Raw genomic sequence first — 14,437 nt, forward strand, 5'->3', positions numbered from 1 at the left:
AAAACAAACAGTAGGGACTTTTCGAGTTAAAAAAATAAGTTAGGGACCAAACGCGCAAATTACCCCAAACCATAGGGACCATTCGTGTAATTTACTCTATTATTTAATTAAAAATATAATAAAATGGTGATGTGGCGATCCATTAAACTTTAATAGAATTAAATGGAGTGTGGAGTTTAATGAATAAAATGATATTGTTAGTGGAACGTTGATGTGGCAATCCATTGAACTCTTAAGAGTTCAATGCATTGGAGATGACCTAAGGTCATCCCCAATGGGGATTGAGTGGGGAGTTTAATGGTGAAAAAGTGACGATGTGGTCGTCCAATTGATTGAACCCACCATTGCAACCCAAATTTAATAAATTTGAGTTTAATGGAGATTGAACCGGTGGTATGGATTATATATATACATTTAAAATATATTTATTTAATTTATTTTATATAACCAACATATTTGTTATATTTTGATTTATTTTTTATTTATAATTTAAATTATTTTCTATTCAGTAATATTCAATTAAAATGATATATTTTAATTTTGTAAGTAATTAAATTTTGTTTTATAATTTACTTTTTAATTGTCTAAATAAAGAGTGGAAAAATATAAACAATCTTTTTAAATAAAAGATGTAACTTTTAATTTTGAATTATTTTAACATTTTAGTTTTATGTATTAATATTATTTAAATAAAAAATATAATAAAATGGTGATTTGGTGATCAATTAAACTTTAATAGAATTAAATGGAGTGTGGAGTTAAATGAATAAAATGATAGTGTTATAGTGGAATGCTGATTGAAGATGGCCTAAGCACTTATACATTGGAGATGGCCTAAGCAGAATCTTACCTGGATATTCTTGCATCAAAAGGAGAACACAAAATATGTCGCTATATCTACAACAATAGCAACATTCAGTTATATCTATTAATTTATATGACAGTGTCCATATGTTTATATTAACAACAATCACATTTGCATTTAAGTTTAATACACACCACTTTAATTAAAGCCCATAAATATACATGAAAGCATCACCTTTAGATAAGGAACATAAGAATGAAACCATACATATTGAGTAACGTGTAACCCAATATTTTTATTGTCATATAGTTCTACTTCTTGTAGTCTTCACCATCATTTGATCAATATCAGGATCACTTGAGAAGGTGAAGCTCAACAACTTTGGTAACTTTGTAAGCAAGATCAATGAGTGCATCTGGGTCAGGGACGTCTTCATTTATCTTCTCATACTCAAGCGTCCATGTCACAAAGTTGTTTTCACCATTTTCACTAAAGTGAATGTGTGCTTTTAAGCTTTTGTAAATCTGCAGCATGGCATCTCCTTCTAACGGCGTGTAGGTGATGGATTTGTTTTTTTCATCTGCAGCTTCGAGAACTTGCTTCGAAGATAGCAACTTTCCATCTATAAATAATCAAGAAACACAATAAAGAATCGAGGCTATTTGATTCGTCGTAGAAATTAAAAAAGGTTATAGATAGACATCTTTTAATTAAACAGTTGTACAAACCACTAAACAAGGATTATTAATTAACGAAATTTTAGGGTTCCTAAGACAAACATGCATGCATGGAATGTTTTTAGAAAAGAGAAAATTACAAATGTAGCTATGTTTTTTAATGAGTTTTAACTTAATAGTCAAAACTTAGTCTTTAGCTAAAAATAGCCAACGAAACACTAGACAGTTAACGAAGCCTATGGTTTTCTTCTTATAACCTACGGTTTGGTCATATACTAGGCTAATTACATATAGTTTATGGGCAATATGCTATGGTTTTGGAGCCCATCTACATATTTGAAGCTCATTAGCCCATAATATATAAAGTTAAAAATTTCTATTTAGGTCATTTTTTAGTGTTTGAAGCTAAAGAAACGTTCTCTGTGGCGACTCGAATCAACAACTAGTTTTTTGTCGTAAACTTCGTTTTTTATTTGTTTTCTATAGTTTACCTTAAAATCTAATAGTATTGTGTATAGTTTTTTTTATTGCAAAAACCAAAGAAAAAGAAAGACTGAAAGTGTAGGTGAGGTATGCCACATACGGTGTATAAGCTACTAATGCACAGAATGTTGCATTAGCAGTTTGTACACCGTAAATGGCATACCACATCTATGGTTTGCAGTGTTTAATTTGTTTTTTCTTTTTCTAACATGTATAATAATATAGTTTTATTATGTGGTATATTATTTGTATTAATTGGTAGTTTGATCGAAAAAAGTAATTGAATCCCAATAACAAAAAAGTAGGTTATTTGAAGGAGGACAGTATATGACACCTGCCAGCTAGGGTTTTGTTCTTGATGCTCATCAAACACCAAACAATAGTTTTGTTTAGAGCATACGGTAGGTGAGTAAATCACCTACGGTTTTGTCGAAAAAAATGAATTTTTTCTTATTATACGAGACGAAGCCATAGACTTTACCCGAAACCACATGCGTCTTAATTTAGCTACGGTTTTGTTGGCTATTTTTAGCTAATTGCAAAATTTTGACTAGTAAATGAAAAATAATTAAAACATATGGCTAGTTTGTCATTTTCTCTTTCGAAAAACCATAGTACAAACTGAAATCGTAACTAGTTCATATATTCAGTTATATATATAAAGTGTGTGGTTTTCATATTATTATCGTATCTTCACATTAAATGATATTTGAGCTTCTGACATGGTGATAGCTTGAGCGTGATAAGTTCCAACTTCAAATGTTTTCCGAAATTAGGAACGAATATTACGTACCAATTTTGTAGTTCCAGATAACTATGGATCCGATTGTACCCCATTCGCCTTCTACCAACTGGCATCCAAGAATATGATCTGGGGCTATCTTCGACAAGTTGTTTGGCCTGTACCTCAAGAGTCCAAGAAATACATCTGCATTGCATTTGATATCCACTTGAGCCACCTTCTTCCCAGATAAACCCATTTTTCAAGAAAATGTTTTAGCTCTCAAGATTGTAAGGTAAAAGCTTTGTGATGAGAAAAACTCTTGCCTCCCCTAGGCCTTTATATAGAGCCATCTACAATTTACTTTAACAGATTGAGAAGCAAACAAGAATATTAATGTATAATTAGAAAAGCAATCCACCGTCTTTTTTTATATGGGGCTGATGGATATTCATATTCGCGTTCTCTATCTAACCAACATGAATATGAATGGTATTGCTTGGTTCAACAATCAACACTTCCACTTGTGTTTTGCAATTCGAATGTTCGCAATTATTAAGCTATATATTCCACAAGAAATAGACATGGGAATATGACATTATTAATTGTGGTCCTAGGTAGCCCTGAAGCTAGTAATAGATGCTATATTAAGAGAAAATTTTATGAAGTTGTACAAATCAAGATGATACTCTTACAAGACCAAGTACACCTCCAATCTTTCTTCAAACTTATGAGAAACTTAAACACACAACTCATCAAATGTATCTAGACAATGATGCAAGGGGAAAATTACGTTAGCTCTTGTACAATATTCCTCCAGACATTTACATTTATATATATTGCAAAGTGTAAAACTACAAATGATTTTAACAGGAGCATTTTTAGGGGTATGATATTTGTAAATCTTATATTTAGGGGTATGATATTTGTAAATCTTATATTGATAGTATAATCAATGATTTTAACAGGAGCATTGAATTTTTTTCAACCAAACATTTATGGACAAGGAGATTTGTAAATGTGATTTGAAAACACCCAGTTAAAGTTGTATTTTAAAAAGACGAATGTAGAACATAATAATAGACTAATCATAATTGACAGTGGTGTTAAACTTGTTTCTTTAAGTCGGTGTGCTAGTGTATTGCAACAACATGATGAGTTTTGTTTAAAAGTGAAGAACTTAAGAAGAAGTATATATGGTAATAAAATGTATAAATTCAAACGATCTAAAAGCGGATAGCTGTTAATCATGATGATCTTTTACATAGATATTTCATTCCAAAATAGGAGGACTATGATTTGGGATATATATATATACTTTGTATAAAATTACGAGATTGGTACAGTTGATAACACCTTTGACTTCATATAAACGGAAGAGTTATTTCTTTGTTGTGGTTTATGAACAAGAGAAACTAACCTGACGGAATCCCACTTCTTTTGTTAGAAGAGTTGTTCAAAATTCTTGTTTGTCTTACAGAAATTATGATGTTGAGACTATATAAAATGTTATTGTTTCTTGTGACAAATATATGAGAAATTGTTAAACCAGTTGTTTGATGATGAAAGTGATAATTAAAGAGAATGTGATCGACAATTATTTGACCCAATTTAAAACAGTTTTCAAGCAACACTATTTTCTTACAAAAATGAATTGACCTCTTATGACTTATATTAATACATCTCTCACTACAAGAGAAGTCCCACCAATTTCAAAAGCAAGTACATTATCCCAAATTAATGTTATGTGACTCAGGTAATTATGTCGACATAACTGATAACTATCTAATCTAGTAAAACGTTAGCAAGAATCGAATACCATCAAAAGCAAGTACATTTTTTGCATGGCTTCACTTGTCTCTACAAACTACAAGCGTACAATTTACAAGAATGCCATCGTCCAGAGACATGCACCAAAAACTCGAACGAAAGAAACAGAATCCAACACTGAAAACCCGACCGATGTGGTAGAATTCGTAGACGGAGCCACAGATGTTCCATTGATGAAGCTTCCATTACTCCCGCCACTAAAAAACATCAAAAAGAAAACTGTAAGTACGTATTTATATCCTTTCACAATCACACAACCGAATTAACAAATAAAAAGATGATCTTTTATTCTTTTTACCTTCCCGGAAAAGTACAACCATCACGACTTGGATTTGTGGTTGAAATGGTAGCGACGCCATTGAAGTTGCAGGTTCCGTCAGCCATGCCCATCCGGTGATAATAAGAATCAAAAGCGTAAGTCGCATGTGCCACCACCGTATCCGGCTCATAACACGGTTCACCCTGCAACATCACCGAACAATTCACCTTCCCCGGCCCACAAGCCCAGTCCAACGCCGCCTGCAACATCTTCTTGTCGGCGTCTTTTTTAGCCACACAATAAGTCTCGTCGGTGGTGTCATTCGCCAACACAGACCCAGAATCAATCAAATGAAGCACATAAACCGGCTTCCCATTTGAATAAAAAAGCCCCCAGTTTTTTTCCGACACCGATCCCGGTTTCAAATCTTCGTTATAAAGCTCGTAGATGTACGTACTGGTGGCTACTCCGGGGTGTTTTGGAGTTCCGGTGGTGTTTAAAACATGTTTGATCAAGTTACTGTTGTAGGTATTGGCGTTATCGAGGGTGGCGTCTGGTTCGTTGGAATCACCTTTTGATGGCCAACCGGATTCCGTTACAACGATTGGAATGTTTGTGTAGTTTAGATACAACATCGCGAAATAAGCTGCATCCACCACAGCGTCGAAGACGTTTGTGTAGTGTAAAAGGGTGTTGGAATCGATGGCTTCTTTTTCCGGCGTGAGAGGGCGGAATAGGGCGTAGTCCAACGGAATTGCGCCGTTTGATTGGATGTAATCGGAATACGGGTAGACGTTAAGCATGAGGTACGACTCGGTGGATTGGAGGAATTCTAGTAATGAAATCATTACAGGTTCCCATGTCCGATTAAAGAAGGCTTGAGAGGGAGGGAAGGAATCGAGGATGATGGAGGAAGAATGGACGGTGGAGACTTTGATTTGGGAGTCTAGACTGGCGGCGATTAGGGCGGAGTGGATGTATTTTAGGGCGGAGACTAGGACCGATGCCGTGTTTGGGGTGGTGGTGAGGACTTCGTTTCCGACTGAAATGGCGGTGATGTTGGTGGTGGTGATGTGTGGGAGGATGTTACGGGATACCCAATTGGCGGCGGTGGCGTTGGATTGAGCGATGGCGAGGAGTTGTTGGTTGGGAACGGTGACAGTGACTTGGATTCCACTGCCGGAGAGGGCTAGGAGCATGGCCTGATCGGCGTCGTAGAGGCGGACATGGCGGATTTGTTGAGATTTGAGAAGGACTACGACTTGGGTTGGGTTTGGCATGTCGGAGAGGGCGGTGCCTATGTTTACTCCGACGAAGGCATCTGCAATCAAAAACACATGAAGTATACGTTTTATGAAGACCAGATTTTATTTTTACAGATTCTTATGTTAGATCAAGTAGATTATTAAAAAGTTGGTTTATAAATATTTTTACTAAATTGTAATTAGCTCAAAAATAAGCTAAATTATGTTTGCCATACTCTCAAAATAATTCACTAAAGCAACTAAATTTTCATTATGTTTGACATAATGGCTAGTTATTAGCTGAAAAACTAGCGGATAGCAAATTAGTTGATCAAAAATAATGTTGGATAAAACTAGCTCATAAACGAGTTAAAAGATATAAAATGACATAAAAATGTATTTAAAAAAATATATTTTCTATAATTAATTAAGGATGTATTTGGAAATTTAAAAAAACTTTTAAAAAACTAGTCTATATAGTTTTTTAAAAAACTAGTTTATAAGATATTTTTTTGATCTCTCAAACATAACAATTTAAAAAGTTTGAAAACTATATTATGACTCGCTAAATAAAACATTAAAAAACTTAAGTGAATTTCGTTAGCATAACTAAGATATAAAGATTAAACCATAAAAACAATCAAATAAAAATTAAACCATAAACATAATCAAATAGTTTATAGATTTTGACCTTTTTGAATAAACAAATACATGTTATCATTAGTTAATAATAAGATGCCACATACGTAAACAAATTAGTACCAACAAACTAAGGAATTAAGTAATTAACGGTTAAGTATTCTAAAATAAAGAACGTTACAATAAGACGATAGAGTAGAAAAATTATTAATAGCACCAAAGGACAATATAACAAATTAGTAATATTAATAATCTTCAAACATTGAAAATAGAGATACTGAAATAATGGATTTATGTAAATTAATTTTATTTCTTTATATTAATAATAAAAGTATCACAAAATTGACCAAAGTAGAGAAATTTATTTAATCAATTATATTTTTCACTTTTTAAAAATGTCCCTATGTATGGTTACGAAATTACTTTTTTTATGCGAATTTTTTTGTGGATGATTATCTTTAAATTAAAATCACAGAATTGTGAAATTCTTCATAGCATTCTTAAACTTTTCATATCATTGCGATTTGCGAAAGTGATATATTTTAATCTTTTTTCTTTTTTCTTTTTTGAAGTTTTTTTGCTTTGAAAACATTTAAAAAACAATTTTGCGACAAATAGCTGGCCATTTGTGTAAAAAGTGAACAATGGCCATTTTGTTAAAACCTTTCCATAATTTTGATATAATTTTGATGTTCTCATTAATAAATTATGTGATTTAATTAAAATCCTACAAACTTAGTTTCATTGATCATAATGGTTCAAATGAATTACTTTATGTTTAAGTATAACAAAACATCAAGTTTGATGTAATGTATCGATTTACATTTCATTAAAGTAAATTTTTATATAATATTTAGTGGATGATATTTGCACATTTTTTGGTCAAATATAACGTCTGAATGCAAAACACGGAGACTTATACACATACCAATATAAAAAATATAAAAAATAATAATAATATCTTCAACTCAATAATAATAATAATAATAATAATAATTTCTTCTACCAAACAGAATATAGGGAAAGGTAAAAACCTTTTTGATTCAAGAAAGAAGTCCAAAAATGATACTTATCGACATGTGTACACACACATTCTTCTTTCTATATGTTAATATGTATAGTCACTTTAACAATAAATGTGTATATTAATTATAAATTTACTACAACGGAATTATTGTCACTCTATAGACGCAGTCACATGGTTAGATTCTAAAATATTAAATGGGTTGTGACTTATGAGACTTGTCTAGACTAGATTGATTGAGTCATGTTTCGGGTCTTTATCGAAATTGCTTAAAAGGGTACAAGGAACAAAGGTATTAAAGAACATTGTGTACAAATTTTACAAAAAAAAAAAAAAAAAAAAAAATTATTATGAAATCATTAAAAATGTTTCACAAGATTGTCTGAAACCAGAATCAAGCTCAAGTTTATACGATTACCCGAAAAATAAAAAACCAAACAAGTCAATGGAGAAAAGAGTTGACCTTGGTCAGCTGAAACAGCCAAAGGAAGAAGCAGCAGAATAATGAAGATATTGATGACCATTTGTAATCTTGATTAACACCCAAATCTTCAAACAGCCATTTAAGGTCAGTAATGGAAGCTTAATCTCAAGAACCCATAAAGGAGTTTAGATATTGATGACCATTTGTAATATTGATTATTGATGAACACTCAAATCTTTAAACAACCATTCAAGCTCAGTAATGGAAGCTCAACATCAAGAACCGACATAGATATTTAGATCTTGATGAATACGCAAATCTTCAAAGAATCGTTCCAGATTAGTGACAGAACTGAAGCTCGCAACCTCAAGAAGGCACGTGGGAATTTAGAGAGAGAGTAGCGAGGGTTTTTAGAGAGTAAAGAGCCGATTGTGATCTTGATGCAGAAAACTTCAGAGAACCTACGAAGATCAATAATGGAAGCTCGATATCAAGATCCCATGTGGGAAATTTAGAAAAAGTGGGGAGGCTTTTTTGAGGATTCGAAGAGCCAACCAAGAGTGAGGGTGGGACAGAATGTTGTGGAGAGGGAGAGAAAGGGAGGACCCGGAGGAGGCAGGAGGGCATTTTGATTGTAGAACTACAATAGGAACCCTTCAATTAGTTTGTACTTTCAAAGGTAACCCTTTGTAAAAGCATCTACAATCTATGATCATACCATTTTACAAAACTTATATTTAAAAGAATTATGCTGAATTTGAGAAGAAACTTGTTAGTTACCAACAAAACAGGAGTATCATTAAAATAGGGATAATGACTTCAAAATATAATATACTTTTTGATTTTTATACATTTGTCATTGAGCTTTTTTCGTCTATATTTGTCTTTTCAGTTTGTTTAGTTGTACACATTCAGTTTTTATGACCGGCTACTTCGGGTAAGTCAGAAAAAATGATTTAATAGACGAATATATTTCTCACTTTATACACATTTAATCATTAATATTTTTTTTGTACATTTAGTCCTTAATATTTTTTTTGCACATTTATTCCTTAATATTTTTTTGTTCCAAAATAAGTATGTGTTGTTTTTGCACACATTCAATACTTATGAACAGTATTTTTAAATTTTTCTCACGGCATCTTACATAAGATAATCATTAATGAGGTGTTCGGAGATGTTCGTGCTTATGGTCACTGCGGCCTCGATTATTTGGTGTTTAGGTCTTGTGTTCTGAACATCATAACTTCTTCATACCATCTCAGATTTTATCGATCTTTATATTCATACATTTGTATTTGAGTCTACTGTAATTTTTGTTTAGATTAATCATGTTAAAAAGTAATATATGTTTTTACTTACGATTTTTTTTAAAAAAAAAAAGACATTCATATATACATTCATAAACGCATGTATATAAAGATCGTTAAAATCCGAACACGTGGATATAAAGATCGTTGAAATTTGAGATCATATGAATAAGTTACAACGTTCAGAACACAACAAATACGAACACGTGGATATAAAGATCATTAAAATCTAAGATCGTATGAAGAAGTTACGACGTCCACAACACAAGACCTAAGTAACCAAGCACATGAGGCCGTGATGCCCATAAGCATCAATAGCCTCAAACACCTCATTAATGATTGTCTCACATAAGATGCCGTGAGAAATACCTAAAGAAATCGATCATAAGTATTGAATATGTACAAAACAACAAAGACTTACTTTGCAACAAAAAAATATTAAGGACTAAATGTTCAAAAAGTATATTAAAAACAAAATGTGTACAAAGTGAAAATATATTACCCTATTAAGTCATTTTTTCCGGTTTACCTACAGTAGTCGGTCATACAGACTAAATGTGTACGGTTAAACAAGTTTAAGGGATAAATGTTGACAAAAAAAAACTCAATGACAAAATGTGTATAAATCAAAAAGTACATTACCTTTTAAGTCATTATCTCGCATATATATATATATATATATATATATATATATATGCATAATTAGTCATATATTTTGTGTTATATCTTAATACTTTCTGGCTATTTTATCGGAAATTATGAACAAAAGGTACTTAAATATGTTTAAAACGTATTTGTAGCCTAAAAGATGAGCTCGGAAGCAAAAGGAAGCAGAAAAAGCGATAGGAAGCTCGTGAATTGAAGAAAGAAAGAAAAGAAAGAAAAACTCTGAAGAACTCGGCGAGTTGGGTGCCTACTCGCCGAGTAGACTCGAATATTCGCGAACAAATAAGATTCATTATCGTATATGGATTTTAAGTGGTGGACTTGTCGAGTCGGTATATGGACTCGACGAGTAGCCCCTGTTTTCAGAAACTATATAAAGGGCTTTAACTCACGAATTTGGGATCTCTCTATGGAACCCTCGAAGGATAATTTACAATTCAAGTTGTTGTTGGAGCTCTGGAACTCGAAGATCAAGTCTAATCATTCGATTTTGGGAAGATCAAGGCAATTCAAGTGTACTCTTTACTTAATCTTTTGTTTAAACTATGTTTGCATCAATTGATTTTGTTTTTGAGTTGTTTTTTGCTTTAATTATGAGCTAAAAACTCATAACTTATGTTTAGGATAGATGACTTTATGAATATGGTTTGATTTTATGATTGGATTAATTTAATTTGGTGATTTTGTTTTGTTAAGCTTGTTAAAGAACCTTATGTGTTAATTACAACTATTTTCTGTTAATTAACCATCATATTAAGTTGCATGAACATCTCTTAATTGCTAATCTCATATGATTTGTGTGAAAACATTGTTATATGCCTAGGAATAGCGAACGTGAAACTAGGGTTAACTAGAAAATAGGAAAATTAATGTGTGAGCTTGTGTGACGAACCATCAGCAAGAGGTTAATTGAATTAGCAATTTGATTAGCTACTACAAGTCTTACTTAACCCGAACCAATAAACTACAAAATCTATTAGTTTAATCACTTGGCCACTGTTTAAATTAATCTGTTTTCTAAGGATTAGTAATAGCGAACGTGAACCTAATCACACTAATCGGTAGCCAATGCTAATTAATCCATTGCACTTGTCATAAAATCAACCATAGGAATAAACGATTCAAAACCTAAACAGAAGTCTTTCCTATTATTGAATTTAGTTGATTTTCATTTGCTTAGTTGACTATTAGTTAAGTACTTAAGTTTTCTAGTCTTGTAAAAAACTAGAGAAACCCCTTTCTTTATTTGCTTGTTTTTTAGATAATATTAGTAATTAGCTTAATTGCCGTTCCCTGTGTTCGATACCCTGCTTGCTAAACTATACCACCAATCGACAGATTCACTGCCTTTTGTGTGTTTAATGTATATTTAAAAAGTAGGATTAAAACTAGTGCATTCCACACACATCAAGTTTTTGGCGCCGTTGTCGGGGAACGGTTCTAAAATTAATTTTAATTGCTAGTGTTATCGATCCTTTGTGTAAGATTTTCTTGCACAAAGTTACTGCTTTAGGAAAAGTTTTAATTAGATTTAAGTTTTAGTTTCTTTTCTTTTTCAAATTTCATTTTAAACTTTTTTCTGTTTTACCCTTGAACTCGTCGAGTCCATTCGCACCGACTCGACGAGTCCAAGGAAATTTTCCAGTTTCGTTTTTCAGTTTGTTTTGTTCTTTTTATGCGTTTTTCTGTTTCTTGCAGATTGTTTATGATCCGTGGATCAAATTCATCTTTGATTCCACCACTTGAAAACCTGGAATCATCGTTTCGCAAGAACAAGGACAAGACCGAAGAAGTCGCCTTTTAAGAGTCTTAAATCAGTTTTTGGCAAGAAGAAGGGAAAGAAAGTGGGGGAATCTAGCAACACGAAAGAAGGCACCGAGTATGAGACCGGGCAGGAGGAAAGTGTTACCGATTTTGAAGAAAGTGATCACGAAGAAGAACCTGACAACACCATGGCCGACATTGCCGACCTCTCGATGGAGGCATACAAAAAAAGGATTTGAGACGACACCGGTCTGGGGCTTGTGCAACCCGCCATACCCGCCACTGCCACGTTTGAACTTAAGGGGCACATCCTTACTGCATTGAAGGAGATTCCTTTCACTGGAAAGGATTATGAAGATGCATACAAGCATCTTGATGAAGTTAATGACATCGCCGACTACTTCAACATTCCAAATGTACCTAGAGAGACGGTGTTATTGAGGATGCTCTCTGTTACTTTTAAAGGGGCTGCAAAGAATTGGCTAAAAGCACTACCACCGGGAGAGATTACTACATGGGCTAAGATGCGTGAGGAGTTCCTGGAACAATTTTGCCCACTATCTAAAATTGCTAAACTCAAGAAGGTCATTGCCAATTTTGAGCAACAAGCGGGAGAGTCTTTATTCGAAGCATGGGAGCGCTACAAAGGTCTACTAAGGAATTGCCCACAAAATGACCTTAATGTGCAACAAGAAGCGTCGACCTTCTATGATGGAGTAAATGTCATCACTAGACAACTGCTTGACTCTCAAGGCCCGTTAACGAAGAAAAATACGGTTGAAGTTAAAAGAATCATTGAAGAATTCTTTAAGCACTCTAGAGAATATCATAATCCAAGACATGACTCGACTCGAGGGGTGGTGAACTCTGTGAATGATAGCATGGCAGCCGTGATGGACAAATTGGAGATTATGGAGCGAAGGATGACTAAGATGGACCAATCCATCCATGTCATTAGAGTGGAGTGTGAAAACTGTAGCGGGCTTCACCTTACAAAGGATTGCGATCTTGACGAGAATGGGAACCGGAAAGTGCAAGTATGTTACTCGAGTGGCGATAAATACGATGAAGATTGGCGAAAACCAAAGAAAGCATGGCTACCTTATGATGAGCACAAAAAGGCTAAGGATGAGAAATATAAAATGAATACAAGAGGTTTCTTTCAAAAAGAGGAACCAGTACAAGAGAAGAAGCTAGATTTTGAAGACATGCTCATGAGACTTGCAGCTGCGTCCGAGAAACGACACAACGAAACCGATGCTGCAATAAGAGAACAAAAAACTCATGATGAAAGAGAAACAATCTTTGATGAGAAATCAGCAAGCTTCCATCCTCAACATTGAAAAACAACTAGGCCGACTTGCACTACAAATAAACGAGAGACAACCGGGTGCGCTTCCTAGTAATACCGAAAACAATCCGAAGGGCGCACATATAAACATCGTAACAACTAGGAGCGGGAAGATTATTACTCCTCTGACCCCTATACAGAAGGAAGATCCAAAAAGGGTGCAAGAGGAAGAGTCTGAAAAATCGCAGAAACCCGATGCGACTCGCTGAGTCGAAGACATGGACTCGACGAGTCCCCCACTTGAACAGAATAATAAGCCTCCTGTTAAACCATATCAGCCTCCACTGTCGTTTCCAGTATGAGCTAAACAAGATAAGAATGATATTGATTATCAAAAATTTATGGAACACATCAAAGCCCTTCAAATCAATATGCTCTTCATCAAGGCGGTTGCACAAATGCCTAAGTATGCCAAGTCCTTAAAGGAGCTTATTACAAATAAGAAGAAGATGGAAGAGGTGCAGAAGTTGGTTCTAAATGAAAATTGTTCATCCGCCATGTTGAACAAATTACCTAAGAAGAAAGGTGACCCGAGTAGTTTGACCTTGCCTTGCCAATTCGGGAATTTATTAGTAAAAGTTGACAAATTCGTGTTTCCCGCAGACTTCATAGTGTTAGATATGGAAGTGGACTCTCAAGTCCCGATTATACTTGGAAGACCCTTCCTTAACACCGCAAGTGCTATAGTTGATATGAGAGATTCAAAACTTACCCTTCGGGTGAGGGAAGAATCAGTTACATTTGGAATAGATCAAGCCATGAAGCATGCAAGGTGTAGTGATGACTGTTAACCCGCTGTCGCGCACGTATTAAACAAATAAATTTATCACTGCTTGGAATGCACTAAAAATATAGCACAGGGAAGCAGGGTCAAATCCTTAGGGACACAGCCTAATGGTCAATGCCTTTTTGCATCAGGCACATCTAGTCAAAACATAAATTATAAAAGGTGAGTTTTTGATTAAACTAAAAACTAAAAATGCAGTGATATTAAATGATACGAAAATCGATAATAAAAATAATTCCAGTTCTGTTGTGACTTTCCTAATCATGCAACTGATCCAGATCTGATTATTTGAGATGCGTTCTATCTAAGCTGGTACTGAGAAAAACTAACAAGCTCTAGTAATTTCTCTTTTACCTAAACTAGTTAATCAAAACAATCTCTTCAATTAACCCTAACTTTTTACTGTCTAATCAAACAAGCTCTTAATTAAGATCAGAAAAGTTGCATTAAGTT

General features: G+C 33.8%; 3 protein-coding genes and 1 non-coding gene across 4 annotated transcripts; 1 reads left to right on the forward strand and 3 right to left on the reverse strand.

Moving 5' to 3' along the window:
- Window positions 1–981: 981 nt before the first annotated feature.
- On the reverse strand, window positions 982–3,009 carry LOC145133773 (kirola-like). The gene is made up of 2 exons (XM_079068732.1): window positions 2,759–3,009; window positions 982–1,427 (listed from the first exon to the last, which is right to left on the reverse strand). Exons 1-2 carry the CDS (start codon window positions 2,943–2,945, stop codon window positions 1,159–1,161), a joined length of 456 nt encoding a protein of 151 aa, XP_078924858.1. The 5' UTR covers window positions 2,946–3,009; the 3' UTR covers window positions 982–1,158.
- Window positions 3,010–4,322: 1,313 nt separating this feature from the next.
- LOC145129978 (glucan endo-1,3-beta-glucosidase 3-like) lies at window positions 4,323–8,766 on the reverse strand. Its single transcript, XM_079064813.1, has 3 exons — window positions 8,146–8,766; window positions 4,815–6,096; window positions 4,323–4,713 (listed from the first exon to the last, which is right to left on the reverse strand). Exons 1-3 carry the CDS (start codon window positions 8,204–8,206, stop codon window positions 4,569–4,571), a joined length of 1,488 nt encoding a protein of 495 aa, XP_078920939.1. The 5' UTR covers window positions 8,207–8,766; the 3' UTR covers window positions 4,323–4,568.
- Window positions 8,767–12,418: 3,652 nt separating this feature from the next.
- On the reverse strand, window positions 12,419–12,525 carry LOC145135302 (small nucleolar RNA R71). Its single transcript, XR_013719764.1, has one exon. It is a non-coding gene; the product is annotated as a small nucleolar RNA R71 (small nucleolar RNA).
- A 1,013-nt stretch (window positions 12,526–13,538) lies between these two features.
- On the forward strand, window positions 13,539–13,988 carry LOC145130509 (uncharacterized). Its single transcript, XM_079065295.1, has one exon. The coding sequence runs from the start codon at window positions 13,539–13,541 to the stop codon at window positions 13,986–13,988; it is 450 nt and encodes a 149-aa protein (XP_078921421.1).
- Window positions 13,989–14,437: the final 449 nt, after the last annotated feature.

This window comes from Lactuca virosa, chromosome 8 (genome assembly GCF_052849685.1).
Source record: "Lactuca virosa cultivar CGN04683 chromosome 8, Lactuca_virosa_CGN04683_v6, whole genome shotgun sequence".
In the NCBI taxonomy this organism is placed as follows: Eukaryota; Viridiplantae; Streptophyta; class Magnoliopsida; order Asterales; family Asteraceae; genus Lactuca; species Lactuca virosa.

Coding starts and splice junctions, on each gene's coding strand:
- LOC145133773 (XM_079068732.1), bottom strand. CDS start 2,945: ATGGGTTTATCTGGGAAGAAGGTGGCTCAAGTGGATATCAAATGCAAT. Junction 1,428..2,758: donor TATCTGGAACTACAAAATTG/GTACGTAATATT, acceptor GATTATTTATAG/ATGGAAAGTTGCTATCTTCG.
- LOC145129978 (XM_079064813.1), bottom strand. CDS start 8,206: ATGGTCATCAATATCTTCATTATTCTGCTGCTTCTTCCTTTGGCTGTT. Junction 6,097..8,145: donor GGCTGTTTCAGCTGACCAAG/GTCAACTCTTTT, acceptor TTTTGATTGCAG/ATGCCTTCGTCGGAGTAAAC. Junction 4,714..4,814: donor GGTTGTACTTTTCCGGGAAG/GTAAAAAGAATA, acceptor GATGTTTTTTAG/TGGCGGGAGTAATGGAAGCT.
- LOC145130509 (XM_079065295.1), top strand. CDS start 13,539: ATGGAACACATCAAAGCCCTTCAAATCAATATGCTCTTCATCAAGGCG.